The sequence below is a fragment of the Culex quinquefasciatus genome, chromosome 3, assembly GCF_015732765.1.
Source record: "Culex quinquefasciatus strain JHB chromosome 3, VPISU_Cqui_1.0_pri_paternal, whole genome shotgun sequence".
Taxonomy (NCBI): domain Eukaryota; kingdom Metazoa; phylum Arthropoda; class Insecta; order Diptera; family Culicidae; genus Culex; species Culex quinquefasciatus.
The window spans coordinates 83,115,542-83,143,461 of record NC_051863.1 but is presented as its reverse complement, the minus strand read 5'-3'; the positions used below and the strand labels follow the sequence as shown (position 1 = coordinate 83,143,461).

Here is a 27,920-nt window from a genome sequence, read left to right as displayed (position 1 = left end):
TAAAACTGCGATAACTTTAAAATTTCAGCGATGACCTATACATACATGTCTGGGTACCAAAATTTTCGTAATTGAGGGACGCAACTTTTGGTACCATAACATCTATAGGTCATCGCTGAAATTTTAAAGTTATCGCAGTTTTAGTGGAAAAAGTTGATTTTTTGCCGATTTCGTCATTTTCCCGTTTTTGCGCGTGGCGCGTCGAAAAACGCAGTTTTTTCAAAAAATCATATCTCGGAAACGTACGGTTCGACATCGCCAATTTTTTGATATGTTATGTGAAATTTTCCGAGGAATCCGATAAAATATTTTCAGACATAGGCTCTTTGGTCCAGACACGGTCAAAACGCCATTTTAAGTTTTCATACGACTTTTCAATAGTTAAGCTAGATTTTTGGAACTTTACTATTTTTCCCAAATAGCCAAACTCATCACCTTTCTTTGCGTCTAAGACAGCTAAAATCGGATGAAATGGCGCGAGATATGATTTTAGAAAAAGTGGTTTTTGCGAAAATGACGAAAATTGCCATTTTTGAACCACCTAGCACGATGTAGGCCACCCTAATGGCCAAACAAAAATACGGGTCTAATTATTTTGGCCAAGGAACCCCCAGAAAAATTTTGAGCCCGATCGGAGAACTTTTTTTTTTGGTTTAGGCTCTTTTCAAATGGAATTGCTGTATATATATATTTAAAAAAAAAAACTTATCAAAAATCCATCAAACTTTGAACGAAGTTGAGGTGCACGAACATTTTTTTTGCGGAAATTTTGGACTTTTTAGTAACATGTTTTTTAAAATATCTAGAGTTTTTTTCTGAAAAGGACCAGTTCAAAAATAAAACTCTAGATATGTTTAGTAGGGTGGTTACGGATTTTCAAAAGTTCTCAGATCAAGTTCTGGTGTGGTTCCCCTTGTAGGGCATACCCATAGGGACTCTCAGGCCAAATTCCAGCTTATTTGGTTGAAAACTGGCTTGTCTCAAGCGAGTTCAAGTTTACATGGGATTTACTATGGGAAATTTTGAATTTTCGTTCATTCGCTCCTACAGGCCTGAGGGAAACATGTAGAAACTTCTAGGATGGCCAGAAATGAGCGGAATCGTCTGGAGAACAACTTTCTCTAAGAGACCAGGTCGATTCGTTCAACCCCCATCGAGCTCAACGGCAATACATCCGGGGTTTTCGGAACCAACGGTTTTCCCCAGAAAAGTATCAAATTTTCCTTAGCATGCTATGAATGCTTGATGAACACCGCGACGCCACATGTCAAACAGCTACCACGTGGACTAGCATCGCTTATAAAAAATTACTTTTTATTACTTTTTGAACCATAGAATTAAAATTTATGGTGATCCTAATGCTATTTAGCTGTATTCTAAACCTCCAAATAAGAAAAAAATGTTATGGTGCAAATTTTACAATCACGTGGTAGCTGTTTGACATGTGGCGTCGCGGTATTCATCAAGCATTCACAGCATGCTAAGGAAAATTTGTTGCTTTTCTGGGGAAAACCGTTGGTTCCGAAAACCCCGGATGTATTGCCGTTGAGCTCGATGGGGGTTGAACGAATCGACCTGGTCTCTTAGAGAAAGTTGTTCTCCAGACGATTCCGCTCATTTCTGGCCATCCTAGAAGTTTCTACATGTTTCCCTCAGGCCTGTAGGAGCGAATGAACGAAAATTCAAAATTTCCCATAGTAAATCCCATGTAAACTTGAACTCGCTTGAGACAAGCCAGTTTTCAACCAAATAAGCTGGAATTTGGCCTGAGAGTCCCTATGGGTATGCCCTACAAGGGGAACCACACCAGAACTTGATCTGAAGCTTTTGAAAATCCGTACCCACCCTTATGTTTAGTTCAATATTTGGTCAAATTAATGTTAGGGCCTTAAAAGAAACTTTGTCTCGCTTCAATTGATGTCCATATTAAATTTGGAGCTTTACTACTACTTATAAAGTTACCGTACAGGACTGTGCGATGTTTTTAGTGCACTGTATTCGATCAGTGTACGAAAAAGATATGATTAGTGACCAGTAAATTGACAGATACTTTTTCTGGTAAAGTAAAATTGCAACTGAATTATAAACTTATTACATAGTAAAATTTTACATTCGAAATGAGTTAACACCCTTACTGTTTACCGGACGACAACGTTCCTTACAACGTGATTGTGAATCTGATAATGCTCAAATGTACATAACCTCAACGAGTTCTTCAAAATGTAATAACCTCAAAAGCCTACCAGCCAGCCGGTGCGTCTATTTGACGCGGAAACTTATTGACTCTGACGCGTCAGTGAAATTATGTGGTTTGTTTTCGTGTTTTCTCGGCTGACTAGACGATTTTCTTTAAGAAACCACGCGTCTCCACCGCAGAAATGGAACGATGGAGACGCATGGCCTTGCACGTTCTCGAGTAGTGGTGTTTATATTTTGTTTTTTCTTTCCTTTTTTCCAGACTGCTACAGTTCTACGAGCGCGACATGGAGCCGCAAGAGCAGATCGTCACCAATCCCGACATCATCATATCGGACGGTGAAGAGGACGAACCACTCGAGGTGGTCACGGTGACCGATTCGATTTCGCTGCAGCGTCGAAACCGCCACGCACGCAAATCCACCGACCTCACCATCATCGATACCGGCAACTGCAGCAGTCAGGTTGGCGATCTGGACGAGGTTACGATCACGCCAGCTCCCAAGCTGTTGGCCAACATCAGCGGAAACAGTTCGATCGTACTCGACACGGATCTGTCCTTTGAGCAGCCACCGTCGGCGGAGAAGCGTCGCAAGAACGACGATGGGTTGGACATGACGAAAGCCCTCAAAGCCAACCCAAACATTTCCATGCGCGAGCTGTTCCCTGGCGAGGAAGAGTTGGGCATTCACATCAACATCCCGTTCAACACGGCCGCGACGCGGACGCCCGAAGGATGGGCCAAGGTGACGACGACATTGCAGTACGACGACTCGACGCGGTCTATGTGGGAGGAGCTGCAGAAGCCGTACGGAAACCAGTCAAGCTTCCTGCGGCATTTGGTGCTTCTGGAAAAGTACTACCGAAATGGCGATCTGATCTTGTCGCCGCAAGCCAAAAACAATGCCGTTACGTACTCGGAGGCTGTGCAGAGCCGGTTGCGGTCGTTTGATAACGTTCCGACGCCTCCGCCAGTATCGGTCATCGACAAGAGCAGCATCATGCAACAGCAACTTGGAAACGCCCCGATCACCATCACCCCAGCGGCTAAAACGAGGACAAAGTCCTCAACGGAACCGGTCAGCTTGCTAAAGTCGAATAATCCTCACCTTGCCGGAGGAGAGTCCTCAACGAGTTCCATGAAGCGAAAGCTTTCCACGGATGGTAAGCAAAAGTCCAGCAGCTCGGGCAGCGCTAAGACCGACTCCAAAGTGATCAAGCTAGATGAGACGAGTGTTGGGCCCAGCAACAAGGCGACCAATCTGGTCCCACCCGAACTGATAAGCATCAACGCAAAGCAGAACGTCACAATCACCACAATTCCTGCAAACACAAAACCGTCGACGGCCCAATCGACTCAACCGCAGCAGCAACAGCAGCAGCAATCGCTTCTTCAGCCACAACAGTCACTGTTGCAACCCCAACCCCAGGTTAAGAAGTCGCCGGGACCCGTCGGAACGCGAGAGATTATAAAGCTTCCGGATCAGCTGACCGAAGCCGAACGGCGAGAAACCTCAAAACCGTGGCGCCCAACGCTCATTCCGATTACGCCCGGCAGTGCCGAGGCCATCAAGTCTGGTCCTCTGTACCAGACGGCGGACGGCCGCAGATTACCGAAACTTGTCCAGGTAATGTCCGGCGGCAAACCGTACCACATCTCAATAAACGACTACAACCGCATGTGCATCTTGCGGCGGGAAAAGCTGCTCCAGCAACAGCAGCAACTGTTCCTCCAACAGCACAAGCGACTCCAGCAGCAGTCACCGCCCAGTTTGACGGCGATCAAAACGACCAACCCAAAGCCCTCGGAGAACCCGCCGAAAATGGTTCAAATCCCCAACCAGATCCTGGAGCAAAACTCACTGATTCCGATCGCAAGCAACAACAACAACAATAACAGCTCGGCGAAAGCCAATGGACCCAGCAGCGAACTGCAGCAGCTGATCAAGACCCGCAAACCCAACAGCAACACCAACAGCGCACTGGTTCCACCTCCGTTGGCGGCCAACGCGGCGAGTGCCTTCTTCAAGAGCGCATTGGGCGGCGCCAAGCCAATTTCGTTGCCCAATAGCACCAGCGTATTCTCGATGCCCGCTCCGAACCAACAGCCGGTCCCCGGGGAAGCCCCGACGCCGCCCACTCCCTCCCAACTGGATCAGCTCATCAAGCTGAACAACTTTGTCAGCCAATCGCAGCTGAGTGCGTTTGTCGCAGCGGCAGCGGCGGCGGCGGCTAACACGGCACCCTCCCTCCTCGGCGGCGGTGGTGGCGGCGCAACCAGTGGCGGATCCATCCTGATGGACTCGGCTGCCGCCCAGCTGCTAAAAATACCAAAATCCCTTACTGTGATACCACAACAGAAACAAAGATCCTTGTCACGTGTCTCCTCGAACGAGGACCAAAGCAGTGCCTAAGCGAAACTGAAATCAATGATACAAGCAACAAAACAAAACTGCACACTAAACATTTATTACTAAAAAAAAGCAAACAAAACAAACGAAAAAGATTACAACTAAAGCGAGGAGAAAGTCACTCGAGTTTTTTTCTAAGATATATCTTGTACTAAAACCAAGCAAAACCTTTACGAACTTACCTACTACAACTGGAAGCAAAGAATTTAATCAAAACAGCAGCAGCAGCAACCGGTTCCGGCGAGTCCGGACCAATCAATTGCTCTAGTCACTTTGGCTTGTCTTTAATTACACCCACACACAAACATGCGATAATTTTCCTTCCTGCGTTTTCGTTCCCAACATGATTGCAATTATTGATGGAAGAAGCACTGATCGAACGCCGGCCAACATTCCACCAACACCGTGTGTTCCGAGCATTCGCAGAACCGACGCCGCCAAAAGAAACACTCATTTCTACACCCAGCCAGTGCAGCAAAAGAGTAAATGATTTAAACATTTTCTTTCCGAAGAACAAGAGGAAGACAAAACAGACCTGCCCTCGCTGAGGGGGCAGACTTTGTACGGCTTAGTTGCGAAGATTTTAATTTAGTGTCACATGATTATTATTATAATTATACTATCACTACAAAATAACTTATTAGCGCGAGGATATTTTATTGTAACAGTAACAGCTAATGTACTACATACACACACACACTCATATAAACACAGCATCGCATTCAAAATAATTTGCAGTAGCGCGTAAGGTTTTTCGTTTCCTATTCCTATTATCCCACTTTACGTTTTTCCTTTGGCACAAAGGAAAATGCAACACTTACTCTTAGGCAAACCCAAGTGGGGTCTACCTTAAAATTACTGCTAAATTATTGAAGGACTACACTACACACTTCTCATTTGGACACACATTCATTTCTGCAAACTATTTTTGTAAGAATATAAACAACAACAAAAAAACATTGAAAAAGTAGAAATAATGCACTTATCTACGATGTAAGTACCTTCCGGTTGAAGATTACAAAAAAAATAATGTGTTGGATTTACAAACAAAGAGAGAGATACGATTAATGAAAAAAACGTTATAAAAAGAAAACATATGAGATAGTTGACTATTATTTAAAGGATTTTAGGAATCAGAGAAATAAGGAATCATATTTTATCACACTTATCAGTCTAGAATAAGAAAAGTACATGAATAGACATACGCTTTGAATTAAACATGTATAAATTTGAAATAAACTTCAAGGTATTCACATGAAACATAATAGTGTATTGTTTTGTGTTTGAAAGAACCTGGAAACAAAATAAATCAATGGGTTTGAATGTCTATTTATAAATATAGGTTTGATATATTTATTTTTGCAATTCCGTCGTGAAAATACTTCCTTTTCCTGTCATTCTTGAACGACGAAACAGCCTACTTTTCTGTACCAAAAATAACAGAATCGAATAGTAACACTTTTCAAAATAAATGCTGAAAAGTTCTACTTTTCAGCACTGAAATGGGTGCTGAAAAGTTGAACTTTTCAGCACTTGTTTCGAAAAGTATCACTTTTCAACATTTTTTTGATTTGAACGATTTATTGACAAAATACATGAAAATTTTACTTAAAATTTCACTCAATGGGTGTTTTTCGGAATTGCAAAAAATGTTGTATGAAACTCGTTGCAAAACTTGAAAAAAAAAAAAAAAAAAAAAAAAACTTGAACCTCGTTGGATAAATGTACGACTCGTGCTGAAAAAGCCCTCTTTTTGCAACTTGTTGCATAAACTACTATTTGGGCCATATTTCTAGAATAGCCTAATTTTGGTAAACAAACATAAAATTCAGGCTTTAACTCAAAATTTGTAACTGTGATCAAGTGGAAAGATAAGCTACTTTTCGAAACTAGCTTATAGGCCTGTACGCAGCTCTTATGAGTGAGTTTTTCACCAATGTGTCACAGGTCGTATCGGGGTGATCCGATTTGGATGACACTATCAAGGTTTGTTTGTCTATGCATGAAATGAACTCATGCCAAATATGAGCCCTCTACGACAAAGGAAAGCTTGCGGAGCTTGAAAATGTTAAAAATTCTAGCATTTTCGTACAACTTGATGAAATCTAGTCTTCTTGGTTGCATTTGAAAGGTCTTTTTTACAATCCCACTGTGAAATTGTCAACTTTCCTGTTCTTCTGGAGAAACGAAACGGCTTACTTTTAACTACCAAAAATAACAGATTTGAAAATCAACTTGAACTTTTCAACACTTATATCGAAAAGTAACATTTTTCAATAATGTTTGGCATGAAACTCCATTCAAAAAGCGTTTTTCGGAATTTCAAAAAATGTTGTAAGCAACTCATTGCCAAACTAGATTTTTTCAGCACTCGTCGTATTTATCCAACTCGGTGAACCTCGTTGGATAAATGTACGACTCGCGCTGAAAAAATCTTGTCTTTGCAACTTGTTGCATAAACTACTATTAAAGCATTTCAAAAAGTGACATCAGGATTCGAAAAAGGTTTCACTTTTTTTCATAGCTTTTGCAAATTACTGTTCAAAATAGATATTTTTGCCGTGTAAGCCAACCAAATGGGACTTTTTTGGCTCAATTTTAACATATTCGAAATCCTTCACCGGTTCCTTACGAAGTGCGTACACTGCTTGTGTCAAAAAATAAAATTGCTCAAATCTAAAAGTATACGAGTTACCCGAAAGAGTACTCAAAATGGGCGAAACTATTGGCACTACGCCCCCCGGGGCATGGCCTTCCTCTAACGTGGGATTTCTGCTCCAGCGCCTCTGACGAGACAGGAGAAACCGGGACCGACGTTTTACTTCACCATCCGATAGAAGCTCAGTGGATAAGGCGGGAATCGAACCCGCGTCTCATAGCATCATCGGGATCGGCAGCCGAAGCCGCTATCCCTGCGCCACGAGACCCACTCAAAATGGGCATCCAGCCCAAATTCCACCCCATTTGGTTGAAAACTGGCTTGCCGGTAGCAGGAACAAGTTTAAATGAGAATTAACCCGTAAAACTTGAATAATTGGGTACATTGCTTTATACAAGTCTGTCGTTGAAATTTGACGATTTTTGCATACCATTTGGTTTAAGGGGACGGCCTGGGAAACAATTCCTCTGAAGGGTGCAAGACGATCCGAGGCCTAGCAGCAGATTCATTCCGGCGTCGCTGAAACTCTCATGGTCCCAGCAAAATGTACAGGAAAAAATCAAAGCACACTAAGAAGGCAGCCTCGATCGGTGAACGCCACGTGGCAGGAGGGTATATCCAAATTCAATTTCAAAATTACATTTAGCGTTTTTTAAGTGTTTTTTTTTTGCAGAAACATCTTATAAAGTGTTATATCATTGACAAAACCACTTTTAAAGCCGAGCAGTCTGTGATTAACAGAGCAGCGAGTCAGACGTGCGTCCCTCCAACACCAAATAAGTGCTAAAAAGTGCAGAAAATGGCTCACGGCAAGAAAAAGAGGCGGTCCTCACCAGCAGGATCGGCAGATTTGAAGAAGTTAAAGAATGCTGAAGCGCTACATGCAAAGCCAGGCACTGGCAGGCAGTTTGAGTAAGGACGCTCAAAATTCGTATGGGAACCAGTTTGCCACCCATTTTTGTGAAAACATCGTCATCGGATTCGGTGCGAAAGTGGCTGACCGGGTTTATCAAATCTGGTGCTTTACGAGCTTCCATTTGCTTGTGTGCTGATTGACTCAAAATTCTGCTACCTACCAGAAAGGATTACAACTACGTTCGTGATATCCTGAACAACACAAAGATTGAATACTACAGCCATGACGATCCAGGTAAACGCCCCGTGAAACAGGTCCTCCGAGGCCTGTACGACATGGATGTGAATGTGCTGAAAGAAGAGCTCAAATCTCTGAAGTTGAACGTGATCGAAGTCTTCAAGATGACGAGACACAACAAGGACATCAAGTATCGTGATCAACTGTACCTGGTTCATCTCAAGAAAGGATCGACAACGCCGTCTGAGCTGAAAGCAGTTCGGGCAATTTTCAACATCATCGTGTCTTGGGAACGTTATCGTCCTGTGCACCGTGACGTGACACAGTGTTCGAACTGTTTGCAGTTTGGCCATGGTGGAAGGAACTGTTTCATGAAGAGTCGTTGTGCAACCTGCGGAGGTGAGCACAAAACTCAAGCTTGCGAAACAATCAACGAGAACATCGAAGCGAAATTGCTTCAATTGCGGTGGCGACCATTCGACCAAGAATCGAAGCTGCCCAAAACGAGCTGAGTTTGTGAAAATTCGGCAGCAAGCGACGACGAGACACCAACCAAATCGTCGCAAAACCCCACCAACATTCACGGACGTGGATTTTCCTGCTTTGGCGTCACCTGGAGAGGGATCTGTTCGAGTGGTTCCAAATCTGCAGCCATTGCCGTTGAATCAGCGGCAAAAAGTTGCAGAGAATACAACACCTCTTGGCTTCAGTCAGCAACCGAGGGAAAACCAACCAGCACCAACGGATGAAGGCAGCAGTGACCTGTTTTCTCCACAAGATCTTCTGAACATTTTCATCGAGATGACAACAACACTGCGTGGGTGCAAAACTCGCCAGGAACAAGTAAGAACGCTTGGAGAATTTATCTTGAAATACAGTTCGTAGTTTACTCGTTCTATTGATTTTGAATAATTCAAAGAATTGTGTATTTTAGTTTTAAGTTAGGATTAATTTTTCAAATATTTTTTTCTTTTTCACCCAAATGTATGCCAAAAAGTAAAACAATTTGAATTAATAAATGAATGTAAACAGTTAATAATAAAACGAAATATACAACAAAGATGAAGAGCATTAAGCCATACCACTTAGCATGAATAAGAAATGTAATTATTTTAAGAATGTTCCATAAAGACATATTTAATTAAAAAAAAAACTTTTAAAGCCAAAATTAGATAAGCCCACCTGCCACGTTTGAAGGCCACATGGTTTTTGTACCAACTCTTAATCAAACATTTTCAAATTTCGAATTCAACGTACTTGGGTTCGAAAGAAGGGTCCAAATGACTCGTACAATTATTTGTTGTTCATTCTAAAATACTTCGTGATTTTGAACAATTACACGGAAAACTATCATTAATTGATATAAAACCAAAATTTCAATCAAAACGTCGTCATCAGGGGTGACATAGAGCCAGGGGGTAAGATTGGGTCATACAAATTTCAGCAATGTCATGACTGATGACGGTGTTCAACCTTTTTTGGAAATTGATTGATTTTGAAGGAAAACCTTAAATTTGCAATTTTTAAACATTATTGTTCAAGACTGCCCATTTCAGAAAATATTTTTCAAAGAGTTAAGAAAAACTCCATTGATTTTAAATAAGGCCGTTGCAAATATTTTTCCAAGTTTATGCCCCCCTCCAAAGCAAGCCCGAACATTTCCAATAACTTTTACAACCCTCTCCAATCCCTTCATAGTCCTTCCGTTTCCACAATTAAAGTTTAGTCAACTGAAAACCAGTTGAAATACATTTTCCTGCGTTTATGATCATATTAAGCATGTTTGAACTCCTTAAAAAACATTTAGATTTTTTACGAAATACCAATGTACAGTCCCCCAAAAAGTTTTTATTTCATTCTGAACGGTTCATTCAATAATACCACACAACATCACAAATAAAACAAACCACTCTATCGACGCGTTTTCTCGAAAAGGACTGTTGACCAAAGAAAAATGAAGGTACAAAATCCCCACCAAATAATGCCATTGAATTTTTGTCGCAACAGATGTTACCTTACTGATTGTTCCCCTAGCGTCACCCACCGCAAGGGACAGGGAAAAAGAGCTTCCGGAGCCCGCCGCTTGTGATGTTTTCTGGCCTGTCGGCAACACGTGCAGAGCCAACTCCCCAACAATGATTGCTCTTATCTGGCTCTGCTCCGTCTGTGTGAAAGATAAAAATGAGAATATAACGATGTAATGTTTAAAGTTTCCAACGAAGATAATGTGAAAACGGAAGGACTATGAAGGGATTGGAGAGGGTTGAAAAAGTTAATTTTAATGTGCTCAAAAGTTTAAATGAACTCATAATTGGTAATAACATTAACTTAATATTGAGGTCTGACTGTGCTAATCTTCAAATGAGCATAATGAGGGTCAAATGTTCGTATTTCCTTAAGTACATGAGTTTTTTTTATAAAATCATTGATTCATCGTACAAATTCTTCAATTCCCAGCACGCATTTTTTGTTATTATTTTTAACTATCTCCTATGTCTAACAAATATTCAAATCTCGGATTAGTTTTCTAAAAGCCGTAAGAGCCATTGGTAAACAAAGTCCTTTTTGCATCGGTATTCGACCTACTTACGAAAAACCATAATCAAAAATGCTTGAGATTGTTCATCTACACGTCCTTCAAATGCCCCAAACTAAAAATAAATAAAATTTTGTTTAATTTTGGAGAAAAACGAAAATTATTTTCAGATGTCACGGTGGCTCTTACGGTTTTTTGAAAACTTACATTTAATGTTTTCTGAAGTTCTGAATCACAAGTTCTCTATATAGTTTCATTTATTTAAAATCCTTTTTTTGAAAAACGAACAAAATAAAAACCAAAAACATACCTACACATTAAGCGACCTTTAGCCGAGCCATAAGTAGCCAAGCGTAGGCGCTTCCGCCTCGTATCCATACTTTGATCCTCAATATTTGAAACAGATATTTAATTTAATAATCTATCTTATTGAAAACAATTTCACAAGTGTGAATGTGATTTAAAATAGTATACTGTTTACAAGTAAACTTCGTCAAAAATTTCATGAAACATTTTTGAAATGAACCTTGAAATTTGAACGTTTCACTAATGCGGAAAACTGTAAAAATGCAAAAATATAGGTATTTCATATAAATTTAAAAATCTTTTATGCACTCATTAACCACCCACCTGATTCAGGCTGACCAAAATTTATTAAACTATTATTGGCATTGGAGGAATAATTGTTGAAATATCTCTTTGCAAGGTTTTAAAATGTTGCAATTTTTTGAAAAAAATTCCAATTTTTCATATTTTTTTAAAATATTTTTACAAAAAAATATGTGACAATACTAGTGCATTCAGTTAAAGACCATTTTTCATTTTCAATAGGGATTGAGCTTGCATGACAAGTGTGATATAGGGAAGAGTAGGGTGAAATTTTCATCGTGACGTTCTATAAATTTCTGCTGGCTCAGATAAAGACCGATTCTTAGTGAAACTACTCCAAATTTCCACTGCGTTCAATTTTCAATGATATTTTCTAATTGAAAGATTAACTTAGAGTGTAGAACTTCAAAATGGTTTTTATGCGTTTCCTTCCCTCAATCGGCAAAAAATATTGACCCAATAATTGTTGCAAACGATTGAATAAGAGCAAAGTTTTTTCCCAAGTGGTCCGAATAACCCGTTTTTTTTATTAGAAAGGTCTAATGATTTTGGGCTTGGGTTTTTAGGGAAAAATATATTGGGGTCCGAAAATCTAGCCTTACATTTGAACATTTCATATGAAAACAAAAAACGCAGTTTGGGATCGTGCATAAATCACGGGCCTTTATTTTTGATTTTTTAACTATTTTATTTTGGGTGTAAATGCTATGGAGTTATCTTAAGCAACCATGCGTACCCACGTGTATCTGTTGGGGTAGCAATTAGAGCGTCCAATTTCCCGTCCCGGGAAAAAAATTCCAGGGAATTCCCGGGATTTCCTGGAAAAAAATATTTCCCGTTTCCCGAAATTCAAGCGGAAGCATACATTTTCTTAACTTTTTGGAACCAATATTATGAAAATACTCTGAAAAAAAAAATATTAAATGAAAAAACTCAACATTATTTTGTTCAATTATATTCATTGTAAAGTTCGTACATGTATCAGATTATCAGAAATTTTTATATCAACATTTATTTCTGATGATATTATTTTTTGAAGCAACTGGAAAAAGGTTTTGCATAATGAAAATGATTTACTACAATGTAGGTATGATTATTTATAGAATTACTGGTGTTATTTCGTTTTAAAAACTTATAAACCCCTTACTGCCAAAGTAATGTAGAGAGTTTGTTTTACATTATTGTTTACCATTATCAAATGAGATGTACGTACAATTTGAATCATGTTTTTGTGCCATGAAACATCTTTCAAACGAAGTCAATTATAAACCTGAAAATTATATGGCATAATAAAACCTTAAAACAAATAATAACAATGTTTTTCCATACTAATTCCCATACAAAATTGAAATGCAATGCGCAAAGCGTGGACGCAACAAAAAGCAAATTAATCCACTTGAATGACTCCCGGGTCTTTTGTGGTCTCTGTTGCAAGTTTCTGCTCATTTCTAGGCGTCCGCAAATGGACCGACGTTTTACTTCCCCATCCGATAGAAGGCATGTAGGAAAAGCCGGGAATTGAACCCGCGTCCCTCAGTAACTTACACCCAGAACTGGGCATCGGCATACGAGAGGATAAATCCCGAAATTATCGAGAGTACTTTTCTCATGGTTCGTTTTCCAAAAAAGTTCATCTACCAAAAAAAAGTACCGGTACCGAGGCTCGAACCCAAGACCTTCGGCATATTGAACCGTGGCTTTGCCGTATGGGCCACCATGGTTCGATGACTAAGTGGCGGTCGTTTGTCCATATAAGCCACTCATAGGATCACCTGTTCCAATGAACGAATGAACACGCGAGAGGACTATACTCTCGCAGTATAGCACTTTCCTCACGTTTCTTTTCGTGAGGACTATCCCCTCGTTCTTTAACTTTGGGTGTAGGGATCGGCAGCCGAAGCCACTAACCACCGCGCCATGAGACTCCTGTTGACGCAACCAATCGTTCCCAAATTCGCCTAAAGCAACCGAAAACAACATGTTCTGAAAAATTGACCTTCTCGAGCCATCCTAATACCTAAATAATCGGTGCTGTAGTGGTAAGCGTGGTTGCCTCTCACCCCTGTTCGATCCCAGACGATTTCGGTGGCATTCTTCAAGAAGAGATTTGTCCGTCGGATGGGAAAATAAATGTTGGCCCCGGTCGAACTAGGTTGGGTTAGTTCGTTAGCTCAGTTAAGGTCGTCTCCCTGGGTCCTATCTCGGTAAAGTCGCTGGTAGGCAGTTGGACTCATAATCCAAAAGTCGTCAGTACGAATCCTGGGGTGTATGGAGCTTAGGTGTAAAAAGAGGTTTGCAGTTGTCTCAAGAATCAAACCTTCGGACACCTAGTTTCTAGTAGGAATCTCGCAATCGAGAACGACAAGGCAATGCTGTAGAGCGAACAATTTGATGTCGCGATATTTTTTTTCTTATTTTACTCTATCGAGAAATTAAAAAGAGAGATGTGAGCCGGTAACATGGAGTGAAACTTTCGCAGCTTTCATGGTAAACTTAACAGCAGCTTGACAGAAAGTTTAACTCCATGTTGCACTTTTAATTTCTCGATAAAACAAGCTTAAAATAAAAAACGTTACTTAATCCACCTTTAGATGGTTGGTGCCTTCCTCTCATTTATAGAGTGATTACAATCCCCTAAAGTGTCCACATGGTTTATGGATCTCCCCTAACGTGATCGCAGCACCTAAGAAGTCCTAATAAAAAAAAGCATAGACTAATAATATATAGATATGCCACTCCCCTGTTGGAGCTGGCGACACTACCGCCACGCCACGTTTACACCTGGTGGCAATTCACAGGTACTAATTTCCCCTTCGGGAATGTTTGAAAAAGTTGCTCCCTCGAATTTAAGTTCAGTGTTGAGTGGGTTTAGTTCGATATCATAGCAACCTAAGAACCACTAATTTTGTTGACATTGTATCTGTCAATTCTCGTGCCGTTTTCACCTGTCGTAGAATCGCCAACTCCGTGGATTGTCGATTGAGCAAATCTTATGTCCGGAAGTTAACCAAAATTTGGATCTGTCGATCTCGCCATCAGCAGTAGCATCGATACTCCAAACAACCTCAGTGAAGCGGTCGGCGATGAAAGCAGAATCGATGGAGTATTGGATGAAAATGAAGCAAATGAAATGGACGAAAATAAAATCTTGATGTTTGTAGTTAAATTTTGTCAGCAAGTGCAGGTGAGGTAGTATACAAGTTTTATACAAATTGTCATCACAAAGGTCCAACTTCCACAGACCCCGCGGGTTGTGTTCCGTCCAACTTGATGTTCGATCGCGTACAAGAAGCCGAATTCTCCAGTGACCGACCTGGGTGCTGCAGAATTCCAACAGAAAAAGCTCCGAGGGGACCACTTCTGGTGGAATCAACTGTGGCGAAGCCTGCAACAAGAACCAGTAGCCCAAGAATCGCTGCTTGTTCATTGAAGAGGAACGAGAGCGCGATGCCAATCAGAAGCACATGTCGGATTTTGCCAACCAGCACATGTCGCTGCGACCCACGAAGCCATCCACAACTCGCTTCTCAAACTGCAGTGCCAACCGAGGTGCCAACTGTCGTTGAGATGGCAAGAAATAGTGCAATAGGAAGACATTTTTTGTAAACAATTTCAAATAAATGGTTAAGGCAAAGCTAGGAGATTGTTTACAGGCTAAATAATCCTTGATTTTCACAATACATTGACAAATTCATTGACTTATGCTTATGCTGTTTGCTCATCTACTCCTATCACGGCTCGGGGTTATTTTTGAATTCCAGGTCACTTTCAGGCTTCGGATGACCACCCGGGCGGCCATGCTAGCCCAATAAACATGTGCATGGCTCCCCACAAGAAAAGAAAACCTTTAAGGAGGAGGTCCAGGTGTCACACGGACAGAAGGATCGCGACGGCTGGATCGTTTCCGGACTGGCCCACATCTACGCCAGCTTCAACGACACATTTGTCAACGTCACAGATCTGTCTGGCAAGAAAACCGATCTACGGCGGCATTTAAGTCAAGGTCAATCACGACGAGTCTTGCCCTACGCTGCTCAGGATGTCGCCGAGAAGTTTTATTTGCTGGGGATCACCGCGCTGCGCATTAATTTGTCTAAGGAGGAAATGGCACTCCGTGCCATGGCCTGTTCGTCGATGAAAATTGGCCGAATCGAGGACGTGACGTCAATCCCGTCCGATTCGACCCGCCGTAAGCTAGGTCACCGCGGTCCTTTTTGTGGCACTGTACGAATTTCCATTCCACACTCAAAAAATGTAACAATTGAAGAAATTCGGAATAAAATATTTGGTGACACTTTGTTGTCAAGAAGAAAAACCAATTTGAAACAGGAAAGTGTCATGAGTACTACGATCTTGTTTACCAATTTAGTACCTGTAACTTGACTGTGGTGGCGCTCGGAGCGCTAAAGGGGTGTCGCCAACTGGATGTATGGAAAAATCCCGAAGTGAGACATCTAGGTAATTAATAATCTAAGAAAAAAGTGACGAGTAAAAAAAATAGACTTACTACAGACGTTTTGTCAAGATTATACAGACACCGCCTTTCAGGAAAATGGCATCCCTCTACAAGGCTTTTTACGTGGCGATCAGACGGGACCATTTGAGGTTATGTTAATTCAGACCATTTTTTAAACTGCTTGTAATTTTAGATAGGTAAGTCAGATTTTGAAAACTCTTAATCCACAAGAAAGGTCTTCTCATATGCTTTCTAAAAATATGTAACATGTGAGGGTTTCATGAAAAAACCACCCTTTTTACCATAATTTTAATTTAATATGAAACAGTTTTTTTAACATAGCTTTTTAAATACATGATAAAACTGCATAAATTTAATTAGCAACTTAGGGGACGTTAAGACGGATCGATTAAAACCATTCCGGCCAAAATCGGTTGAGCCTGTGACAAGATATTCCAGTGACATTGATTTGGTACACATGTCTACATACAGCCAAACACACAGACATTTGCTCAGCTGGTGATTCTAAGTCGATATGTACAAATGAAAGTAGGTCTAGGAGGTCTAACTAAAAAGTTCGTTTTTCGAGTGATTTTATAGCCTTTCCTCAGTAAAGTGAGGAAGGCAAAACAAACTTTTTTCACAAAATCCTTGCATTCATCTGCACCGCGGTATATCATAAACAAATGTCCGTGTCTGACAGCTCTGTTTGTTGCGTCCACCCCCCGCCTCCTGCTTTTACCAGCCATCACCCACAGAACCAGTACCAAAACATTACAGCTCTCTTGCCTTGCTGCTGCACGAATATCACAACATTTCATCAGTGCGATTCTCGACGATGCACGGTCAACACGGTCCGGTTGTGCATGATTCTTGTTAGTTGTGATTCTAGTTAACCCGCGGACCAACATGCAGAGCATAGTTATTCTGAATGGCCATCGCCAGCTGCTGCCGGGCCTGTGTCGCCGCTCCTTCCGAAATGTTCAGCTTGCGTTACGTCACTACGAATCCATGCCACGGCGGACCTCCGCTGGTCACTTGCGTGTGACATCTGCATTTCGTAACGCCACCCCGCTGAACCTGCGACGATTGGTACGGGGAGCAGCGACAAGTTCTTCCGCGGCAAGCGATAATGCTCCATCATCACCACCTGTTGAGAAACCGGCAAAGGCCACAAAGGTCGCGTTGAAATCTACGGACGTGAAACGACTGCTAGAGTTTGCGAAACCGGAACGATGGAACATTGCGGGTAGGATGGTGATACAAAGCTTCTGGTTGTAGGTATTATCTTGCTGATCGATTTCGATACTTACAGGAGGAGTCAGCTGCCTCATGATTTCGTCTGCCATTACGATGTCCGTACCGTTTGGTTTGGGGAAGATTCTGGATATTATCTACTCGACGTCGGCTGAAACTGGTATTGCAAAGGAAAAACTTGACCAATTTTGTCTTTTGCTGGGCGGAGTATTTCTTCTCGGAGGGTTGGCCAACTTTGGAAGAGTTTACCTGTTTAGTAACGCTTGTAAGACGTTATACAGATTGAAAAACTTAAAATTGACATGTATTCTTTCGTTAAACAGCTCTGCGAATAACGAAAAACATCCGTTCAAAAGTATATAGCTCCATGCTGAACCAGGAAGCGGGTTGGTTCGATCAACGAGGCACCGGTGAGCTGGTTAATCGGTTGTCCTCGGACACATACCAGGTTGGAAATTCTCTCAGCATGAACCTCTCCGATGGACTGCGTTCCACGGCAATGATCCTGGCCGGGGCCGGCATGATGGTTTACACGTCACCCCAACTAGCCCTTGTCGGGATGTGCATTGTGCCGTGCGTGGCAGGAGTGGCCGTCGTTTACGGCCGTTTCGTGAGGAACATTACGAAGGAACTCACCGACAAGTTCGCCGACGTCATGAAAGTGGGCGAAGAAAGACTGGGCAATATTAAGACGGTGAAGATGTTCTGCAAGGAAATGTACGAAAAGAAACTGTTTACGGAACAGCTGATTGATGCTCTGAACATTGGCTATCGGGAAACGAAAGCCAGAGCGACGTTTTATGGAATGGTGAGTAGAGATTCGATATTTTTTTACTTCAAAGACTTAAATACCAAGCGTCTCCACTGAAATTTACAACTGCTATAACTTTAATGGAAATGCATTCTCACAATTATCGGGTGAGTTTGCAAATGTTCCTAACCAAATTTTAGAAACAAAGTCGTTTCAAATCGGTATTCAATCAATTTACAAATATTAAATATCAAAAAAGTATTGACTTTATTATCAAAAACGTTACTTAATCCACCCTTAGGTGGTTGGTGCCTTCCTCACATTTAGAGGGTAATGCTATCCAAATTAGATACAAAAGGGCGAGGAGGTTCGAGATTACCAAAAAAGTGTCCACGTGGTTTATTTTTTTTTCAATTCAATTAGTGTTTATTAGTAAATAATCAATTTACAATTTAGTGTTTCTTATAACCTAATAGAGTTTTGGAGTTCCTTTCAACTATGGTTTACACTATAATTCATTTAGATGTAATTGGATATTCTAACAATGGATTTGGCAAGAGAAGGAAAAATAAAAAAAAAACCTTCGAGATTTGCTAAGGAAAAGGATAGAAATAGGAAAAGCTTAAAACTAAATCACAGTTTGTATTGTCTGTTGACGTCGAAAAACTTCGCTGCACAAGGCAGCTTATCCGTTGTAGATGTACTTCATCATCAGCTCACTGAGAGCTTGGAATTGTTCTGCCTTGTTTCGGCAGGCACGAAAGCGCGTGAGCATCTCTCCAGCAAGGGCGAAAAACTCAGGAAGCGTGAAGAGATCATCACCAGTAACATCAGCTTGTCCCGGGGGAGTACCAACGCCAGAAGCGGCTACTCTAGCGTATGAACCTCCCCAACCGGGAGGGAACGCTGGTTTGGTCGATGGAACCGCTCCGCCGCCAGCTGCTGCAGCGTTCGAGCTCAAAGTCTTCGGAGGTTGGCGGGACGCTGGCGCTTTCTTCTTCTTGTCCTGCTCCTCGAGGTACTTTTTCCGCGCGGCACAGCCACGGAAATTCGCCGTGTGGTTTCCACCACAGTTCGCGCACTTGACGCGCGCTTTGTGCTGCTGGGCGTTTTCCCCCAGCTGGTCTTTCCGCGGAAGATTGCACCTTTCGGTGAAGTGGGTCTCACCGCACTTTACGCACCGGGGCGGAAGATTGCAGTTTCTTGAACCGTGTCCGAACTTTTGACAGCGGTGGCATTGCGCTGCGTCGGTCGGATTTTTCGTGTAGAATCGCCACGTCACGAAGAAGCCGTCCAGTGCTTTAATCCGCCGTAGATCCTGGATTTTGACGGACCCACGATCGAAGTACAGGAGGTACAAAGTGTACGTACCTGTCACTGTAGTCGATTTCGAGAGCACCTTTATCTCTCGAGGCTTTACCTTGACGCCCGTCAGGTGTTCTTCCAGGTCGGAAATCGGGCGGTCCGGATATCCCTGAAGGACGATCTTCACTGGGACCTTCTCTGCAGGGTCAAATGTGAAGAATTTGAAGTTTCGCAACTTCAACTTCTTCACCACCAAGTCGAAATTCAGTTTGTTATGTGTAATAACTTGCACTGACGTTTTACCTATTTTCAGACAATATTGGAGGCCCTCAAGCAACTCGTCAACATCGTCTGTCAGCGTATCCAAAATAAAAATTGGAGGTGGACGTCGTTCCTTCGGAGAGTTACATTTTTTCTTCTTTTCTTGCTTGCGCGCAAGTTCATCATCGTCATCGTCGTCGCTAGCACTGCTGCTGTCACTGGCGGTGTTGTTTTCTTCTCCAATCAGCATCTCAAATTCGTTGCTGGTGGGAACGTTGGAAGTGGTTGTTGTCGTGGTGCTTGTGGACGGCTGCTGCTGCTGCTGGCCGGAAGTGCTTCCGGATGCCCGAGTCGATTGTCTCGTCCGTACAGGGGACTCACGTGGACGGTATGACACGTGTAAAAACGATGGATCGGTGACGTCACTGGGCACGCTCCCGTGCGCGATGGCGGTCGATGCGGCGTTGGTGTGTTTACCTTTCTGCACTCTGCCGGTAGATGAGCTTCGCGGGTTTTCGAGGCCGCACTCGAACTGCCACGGCCACGGCCGGCCCTTGGCATGCTGGAGCAGCAAACTCGCGGGTAATCACGGTAAATTACGGCGAAAAAATCGAAAAGTTTGAAGAGCTCCGAACACTTGACTGTTGCTGGCTGGTGTTGCCAGTCCCGATGTCCACGTGGTTTATAGACGGTCCCCTAGCTAATTGCTGGTCACTTCAATCTCCACTTTGATTCCCAAGTCCAACTAGGATTTTTTATGTAAATGACACTGAGGACGAATTGAGGGAGCGGCCGTGGCTGGTTACGGTGTTCGCTTTGTAAGCGAATGGTTCTGGGTTAGATTCCCATCTGCTCCCAACGAGAAAGTTAAGAACACATAAATTTGAAATGATGAATATAAACGAAAAATCGCGACTTTCGCTCGAGGCGGGGTTCGATCCCCCGTCCTTTGGATTGAAAAGCAAAAATGCTAACCACTAGGCCATGACGACTTGGTGAGCGTGGACTGCAATTAGGAATACTGTTACAGAGAGCGAATTGTGGCGCTTATAACCACGGCAAATAGTGTCCAGGGCATTCGTGGAAATACAATAGGGACGTGGCGTTACATCGTGCTGCCACCTGTTTTTTTAAGCGCAAGAGTGTAAAAGTGCTGAGTCATCGTCTAAAAATAGACGGCGTCCTATCTCGCCCAGCAAAATGAAGTCGATAAAGTAGTCGGTTTCGATGCGAAAAAGTGGAAAACGTGGTCTAAAAATAGCGACGCCATCCCCCTATGTCCCATCCCAGAGGGTCCCGGAGTATCAAACCTTCTCAGCATGGTGCTCCCAACGAATACAACCAAATCTCGGAGCGTATGGTGGTGTGTCCCCACGCTTCTTCCTCCCCTGTCGATTCAGAATTGTGTTGTTGTTCGAACACTCTGTGCTCAAACTCAACCCAATTACGAGTCATCTCTGCGATACGGCTTTACGCAGTAGGCCTGGCCGCTTTAACGCTTGTGATGTTTCAATGCATTCCGATGTAATGGCGCATTACAAATGTTAATAAATGACAAGAAGAGTGCTAGGCGTCATCTAACCTAAGGCACTCTCCAGGATCCCTTCGAAAGATTGGCTGTGCTAGGGTCTGATTAGATTAGATTAGATTAGAAATGACACTGAGGACGAACAATTGGGAACCGATATATGGTCGGATTTTCACCGGAATCATTGTTCCGGCGGGTTCAGTGAGAGTCTCGCGTGGCTAAATATCGACAGAATTGGTTTTTCTATGATACAATACTGAATTGACCACATGACCCATGTTCCAGAACCTAGATTAGGATTGGCCAAGATGACAAATTTCATGACAGACCACGATTACGACTACGATTACGTTTAAATCAACGATCAACGACAGTGATGATATAAACGTCGTTAACAGCATTGATTCATACCATCAGATTGGGTAGTCAGATCTTAATAATTAAGGTCATTTAATCTTTTGAACTCGTTGAAAAAGTCTTTTAATTACCTTTCCAACGACAGGTCGCATGATAGATCCGAATAACGTTTTCATCAAATTATCTGAGATCCGGTCTCTAAAAAGTTCATAAATGACACTTAAGTGCTTATAACTTTTTATAGGGTTGTGAGATCCTCAATATTTTGGACTCGCTGGAAAGATAATTTGGATACCTTTCTAACATGCGGGGTTTCTTACAAAAACCAACCTTTTTTACAATCTTCCAAACTTTCGTTAAAATCGTTTTTTAGCATAACTTTTGAAGTACTTAACTTTATAATTTTCAATAGCGACTTATGGGACCCCAAGACGGATCGAATGAAAAAATGGTCCAAATCGGTTCAGCCAGTGCCGAGATAACCCAGTGCATTTTTTTATCAACATCTCACCACACACACAGACATTTGCTCATAATTTGATTCTGAGTCGATATGTTTACATGAAGGTGGGTCTAGGAGGTCAAATTAAGAATTTCGTTTTTCGAGTGATTTTTTAGTCTTTTCTCATTAAGGTGAGGAAGGCAAAACATGAAAAAAACTAGTTTATATTGAGTAACAGAGCAGAATCATAGCCTGTTCAATGAAACATTGAAAAAAAAAAACACAAATCTCCTGCGTTGTAATTTCGCGCTACATAGGGTACGTTATCCATTAGTGGACCCCTTTCCTATAGTGGACCCTCTGAAGGGTTTTTGATGAAAAATTCAATAAAATCACAATTTCAAGCGTGTTGTTGTCTACAAATCTTTTATTTGGCATGTTCAGCATCATTTAAAACAATGTTGACTGACATTGAATTGTCCTTTTCACCAAAATAAGTGTTTTTAGTACGACATCTGAAATCAGCCATGGCCACTAGCATTTTCACAACAAAACTGCATTTCTATTTTATGATTGAATTAATCATCCAATCATTTTTTGACTGATTATTTAACTTCAGCAAGTCGAAATAATGTAAGTTTAAGTAACTTTACTAAAATAAAACGAAGAACTGCTCATTTTCGAGCAAAAATTAGGGGGGTCCAATATAGGACAACGAAAATCCAAACTTTGCCAAAAGTGGACCCCTGTTAATTTAACTTACAAAAAAAAAGAAAACTGTGTATTTAAGCAAAAGTTTCTCTTAAACATACAAAGAATGCTTGTTGTAATCAACTTAAACGCATATTTTTTTTCAATTATGAGTATAAATATAGCTGTTTTCATGTTAAAAGTACCAAAAATGCTAAATTAATCAAAACTATAGTTCACAGTAAAAAAAATCATGGTAAAATTTCATCTAAAACGGAGTACATCTTTTATGTCAGAAAAAAGCTTTAATTTTACCTCTAATAATGTGTAATTTTACATCTGGCAGACGCTAGGAAAAAATATCTGTAATCCTAAAATAATATCAAACCGGCGATAGTTATATCTAGCTTACTAAGTCCGCGCCCCAACCCGCACGGCTAACTCGCCGCTGTGAAAACTGTATGATCAAAGCCAATGTAGCTCTATGTGCTCCGTACATTGTATACTGTATTTACTGCATATACGGTACATAGAGGTACATTGGCTTTGATCATCCAGTTTTCACAGCGGCGAGTTGGCCGTGCGGGTTGGGGCGCGGACTTAGTAAGCTAGATATAACTATCGTCGGTTTGATATTTTTTTAGGATTACAGATATTTTTTCCTAGCGTCTGCCAGATGTAAATTTACACATTATTAGAGGTAAAATTAAAGCTTTTTTCTGACATAAAAGATGTACTCCGTTTTAGATGAAATTTTACCATGATTTTTTTTACTGTGTTGATTGTACTTAACTGAAGCATCATAAATGCAGTTTGAAATGATATTTTATAATAATAAATCAATAACAACACATTTTTTTAAATAAACATGCGTGATTTTATCAGCAACTGTAAACAAATCTATTATTTAGTTTCGGTCAACCATTTATGTAATTAATATGGAAAAATTTGCATCAAGATTACTTTTTTTAATTATTTTTATGTTTATAGTGGTTTTTGAAACGTTTTCTCTGATCTTATTCGGAAATAAATGTTTTTAAATGTCTGTTAGGTTTTTTGTTGTTTAAAGCCAAATTTGTTAACAAAACATATTTTTTTATAATGAAAAGTGAGCAAAATCCATCCTTTATTCATTATATCTATCATTAGACCTACACCATGCATCAAAACATCAAATATCGGTTAAATTTGGTATAAAAATAACAATTTGCCTATAGTGGACCCGGGTCCACAATCGGATTATGGACCCGGGTTCACTATAGGAAAAGGGGGTCCATAACAAGGCAAAAAAACTTTTTTTTCAAATGGCTATTTTTCTGCTCAAAAACAAATAACTGATGAAACAAATAGTCAAAATTGTTCAAAAGACTTCAGATTTCATTGTTTTGTACAAAGGGTTATGAAAAAGTGCTTAAAATATTGAAAATTTGTGAAAAATGTGCTTCGGCTCTACTAGGGGGTCCACTAATGGCTAAAATACCCTATTTTGTTGTTAAACAGCAACCAAAAGGTCTTTCAGAATCTGTAAAAAATTGAGTTACACCCGAAAAAACTGAAAAGGAATCGTCAACCCGTTGTATCGTCACGACACGGCAGATTGTGTCAACAACATTAAGGTGTGAATTTTATTCACGTTACTATATGTATTTGAACTCCAGGACGCTTTGCAATCCGGAATTTTAAATTGTTCCACCAGCAAATTGGACGTAACTTCACTCAATAATTGTTAAATTTGCGTCATGAGATGAATTTTCACATCTCCTTCTACATCAATATTGTTTGGTTACTGTAAAATTTGTATAATTTTTCGGTCTATCATCATGATAAAGCTGATGTTCTAAGGGATTGCCTTGCAGCACTTAGAAAAAAAAAGTATACTGAGGTCCACTGCTGTAAAACATATCAAACAAAAGTCATAAAAATTTTGTGATGAAACATGCGGGAAATTGACAAAAAAAAACGAAGTTGACTTTATAGCTGTCGGCCACAATTGCTAGTACCAACCACTAGTGTTTTCTTTTTATCTACAAGGACTTCGCCGCCCTGGGCTCCTAAGTGTATGAAAGTATGGCACGGAGCGACGGCGCCAAGTAGCCATTTTTAAAGAAACAAATTTAGAGCGCCCGCCGCGGGATTCAAACCGACGACCTCTGAATTGTGAGTCCAGTGCGCGGTCCGATTGATCCACACGGGCGCGAAATTGACAATTTGACAAAAAAAACTAGTACTACGTTTTGTCATAAAATAATAATTTCTATACAAATTTACAAAACAAATAAAAAAAAACAGTACAAACAAGTTTGTACACCTTTCAAAAATCAACAGCAAGCAAGTCTCAAACAAAATTTTATTTGAACTCTATTTTGCAAACTTCTATTTGATCGAATGTCGAATTACTACCATACAATTGCTTAATAAATCTAGATTACTTTTTCAAAACAACCAATGTGCCATGGGTTTCCTATGTACATAGGATCTTTTGAAAAAGTAAGCGAGAAATATTTTGGAGTGGATATAAAAATGAATGGAAAATAGTGATAATTAACTTGAAAACATGCAAATAATAATATCATTTCAGACCGGCCTCTCTGGCAACATCATCATCCTTTCGGTGCTGTACTACGGCGGAACCATGGTCAGCAACAGTGAAATGACCGTTGGCGCGCTAACATCGTTTATCCTGTACGCGGGATACACTGCCATCTCCATTGGAGGCCTTAGCAACTTTTACACCGAACTGAACAAGGGCGTCGGATCGGCCACCAGGCTTTGGGAAATCATCGACCGGAAGCACACCATTCCAGTCGAGGGTGGACTCGAACTGCGGCAGGCACCCAGCGGAGAAATTGTGTTCAACAGTGTTCATTTTAACTATCCTAGCCGGCCCGATGCGGCCGTTCTGAGCGGGCTAAGTTTACGCATCGAACCGGCCACATCGACTGCGGTTGTGGGCAGAAGCGGTTCCGGCAAGTCGACGCTGGCTTCGCTCTTGCTACGGTATGCCTTTGGGTTGGGTTTAAAGTGTTGGATAAAAGAACTCTTTCCTATTTGCAGATTGTACGATCCCAATTCCGGAAGCATTCAATTAGACGGTCACGATCTTCGTGAACTCAATCCCATGTCTTTGCGGAGTTACATTGGTGCCGTAAATCAGGTCTTCAATAATATCGGATGAAATATTTTAGTATAATTGTCACACACATTTTCCACTTTTCAGGAACCAATCCTGTTCAGTGGATCAATTCGCGAAAACATTCTGTACGGACTGAACATGGGCGATCGAGTTTCGGAAAGTACGTTCGAACGAGTTGTTCGCGAGGCCCACGTGCACGAGTTTGCGCAAGATTTTCCCCAAGGTCTGGACACGCTTGTCGGTCAACGGGGAGTCATGCTGAGCGGTGGACAGAAGCAGCGGGTGGCGATTGCGAGGGCAATCATAAGGGTAATGTTAATTTTGTGATCTGCGATTAGTGCAGTCTCCCTGATCAGATTTTATCCGTATTACAGAACCCCAAGATTCTAATCCTTGACGAGGCTACCAGCGCACTGGACGCAGTTTCGGAGCAGCTGATCCAGGATGCGTTGGAGAACTTGACGAAAAACCGAACGGTTCTGACGATAGCGCACCGGCTAAGTACGATTCGAAACGCGACCAACATTGCCGTGCTGCAGGATGGTAAAATCGTGGAGCACGGAAACTATCTCGACCTCATGGCGATGGAGAAGGGTATTTTTAAGGAGCTCGTCCAGCGGCAAACATTCTCGACGACGGCGTGAAAATTGAAAGTTTTTTTTTTTGTATTTCTAGCGTAATAAAAGAGTCGTGTGCTAAGTAAATTAGGGAAACGGTACTTGTTGTGTTTGTAATTATTACAATTTGTTTATAATAATAAAAGAATATTGTTAATAACATTTGACAATTCTTTTGTATTTTAAGCGGTAAATGCACTTCGGAAGGAACCGGTCAGGTAAAAAAAACAAATGGGCAGCATCGGCAGCTAAAGCACGGCAGAGAGGGCGAAGAAAAGCCCCAAAAATCGCTCCCTCTCCTTTGTTCTACTGTTCGTAAAGCAGTTTCCTGACCCTTTTCCTTCCGATCTGCGTACTAGCCTTTAATAGTGAATGACAAATCAAATTAGTAGTTACAATGAGATTAACACTGGAGAAGTTCGAGCGGTAACTGCAACTCACTGGTTCTCGGGCATAACTGATTGTAAGGAAGTTTAGATGATCTTAAAACTTTTCAGAACTCGATTTGGTCAAATCTCATATTTTGGCGATCAAAAATTCACGATTTTTATTTATGTGCTTTCAGCAATTTTTTAAATTTTTTATTATTATTTTTCATTTTAAGCCATTTTTTTTTTAATTTTTTATTATTATTTTTCATTGAAAACCAAAATTATCACCATTCTTTTGCAATGGGGCAAGCTAAAATTAGTCCAGCCGTCCCAAAGGTATGCTTTATTTTTTTTCTAAATTTGCGTTTTCGAAAACCTTCTAAAAACGCAAAATCTTCTATATATATGAAAAATTTCGACGGTTTTGTTCGAACGCGAATCAGTTCAATACAGAGCGTCGTATCGAGGTGCTTTTTGTTGCGTTGGGTTCGTAAAAGTCCAAGGAAGGTCTTTACGCCAAAAAGTGGCAACCTTGGCCACTCTGAAACCGATTCCGGAAAATCTGCAGAAAAGCTGCGTAAAATCAAATTTTGATCACAGGAGGCTGAATTGGCAAACAAGCAAGAAACGTCAGGAAACCAAAAAAGGGCAGGACGAAGTTTGCCGGGAAGAGCTTGTAATAAATATAAATAAACCTCAGGCAAAGTTGTAGCGTTTGAAGATTTGATTTGTAAATTTTGAGTAGGATCCACAAACAATGTATTAAACTTAAGTTGAATAACATAAAAATACCCCTCTTTGGGCCACTAAACGTACCCCGCCACCTCACTCATACACAAGAAAGGCTGCCAAACCTGAGCACACGACCACACGCGCTCGATTTCCGGTCCGATCGACAAAAGCTGAGAGCGAACTTGTACGGGAGAAAGGTGCGAGAAGAGAGAGCGTGGAGATCGTGAGAGTTTCTTGGGGTAGTTCGGCTTATCTGTTGTTCGGTTCGGCAGTTCCTCCTAACCTGAGTAGGCGAACAGACGCGTTTTGGACGATCGGCGCGGATAACCTGTCAAAACCGACGCAAAAAAGGAAGACTTTGGGGGAACCCTGGTGAAGCGCTCAACGCGAACCGAATTTGTTCTGTTTTTGGCTAACAAAAAGGCCGGCGGCGATTTTTCTTTGGGAACCTGGTGCAAGCCCCATCTGACCCCGGGAGCTGATCGTGCGGCTTGAGGCCGCAACACGAGGCCGCAA

At 41.4% G+C, this 27,920-nt stretch overlaps 3 protein-coding genes across 3 annotated transcripts in view; all 3 read left to right on the top strand.

Annotated features, from left to right (window-relative positions):
- LOC6034014 overlaps positions 1-5,684 on the top strand; it is a 42,671-nt gene extending 36,987 nt beyond the window's left edge. The window contains 1 exon segment of the mRNA XM_038258870.1: positions 2,459-5,684. Within this exon segment, the coding sequence (XP_038114798.1) occupies positions 2,459-4,610 (2,152 nt within the window). The 3' untranslated portion in view covers positions 4,611-5,684.
- A 6,888-nt stretch (positions 5,685-12,572) lies between these two features.
- On the top strand, positions 12,573-15,882 carry LOC6051017 (40S ribosomal protein S14). The gene is made up of 3 exons (XM_038260893.1): positions 12,573-12,587; positions 15,309-15,728; positions 15,874-15,882. The coding sequence occupies exons 1-3, from the start codon at positions 12,573-12,575 to the stop codon at positions 15,880-15,882; spliced, it is 444 nt and encodes a 147-aa protein (XP_038116821.1).
- An 824-nt stretch (positions 15,883-16,706) lies between these two features.
- Positions 16,707-26,468, top strand: LOC6034013 (ATP-binding cassette sub-family B member 10, mitochondrial). The gene is made up of 7 exons (XM_038264437.1): positions 16,707-17,209; positions 17,276-17,482; positions 17,541-18,025; positions 25,130-25,548; positions 25,606-25,705; positions 25,769-25,993; positions 26,059-26,468. Exons 1-7 carry the CDS (start codon positions 16,870-16,872, stop codon positions 26,326-26,328), a joined length of 2,046 nt encoding a protein of 681 aa, XP_038120365.1. The 5' UTR covers positions 16,707-16,869; the 3' UTR covers positions 26,329-26,468.
- The last annotated feature ends 1,452 nt before the right edge of the window (positions 26,469-27,920 follow it).

What these genes read in the sequence shown, in the direction of transcription:
- LOC6034013 (XM_038264437.1), top strand. Translation starts at nt 16,870, where the DNA reads ATGCAGAGCATAGTTATTCTGAATGGCCATCGCCAGCTGCTGCCGGGC. An exon ending in ACATTGGTGCCGTAAATCAG is followed by an intron (nt 25,706 to 25,768) that starts GTCTTCAATAAT and finishes TCCACTTTTCAG; the next exon opens with GAACCAATCCTGTTCAGTGG. An exon ending in TTGCGAGGGCAATCATAAGG is followed by an intron (nt 25,994 to 26,058) that starts GTAATGTTAATT and finishes TCCGTATTACAG; the next exon opens with AACCCCAAGATTCTAATCCT.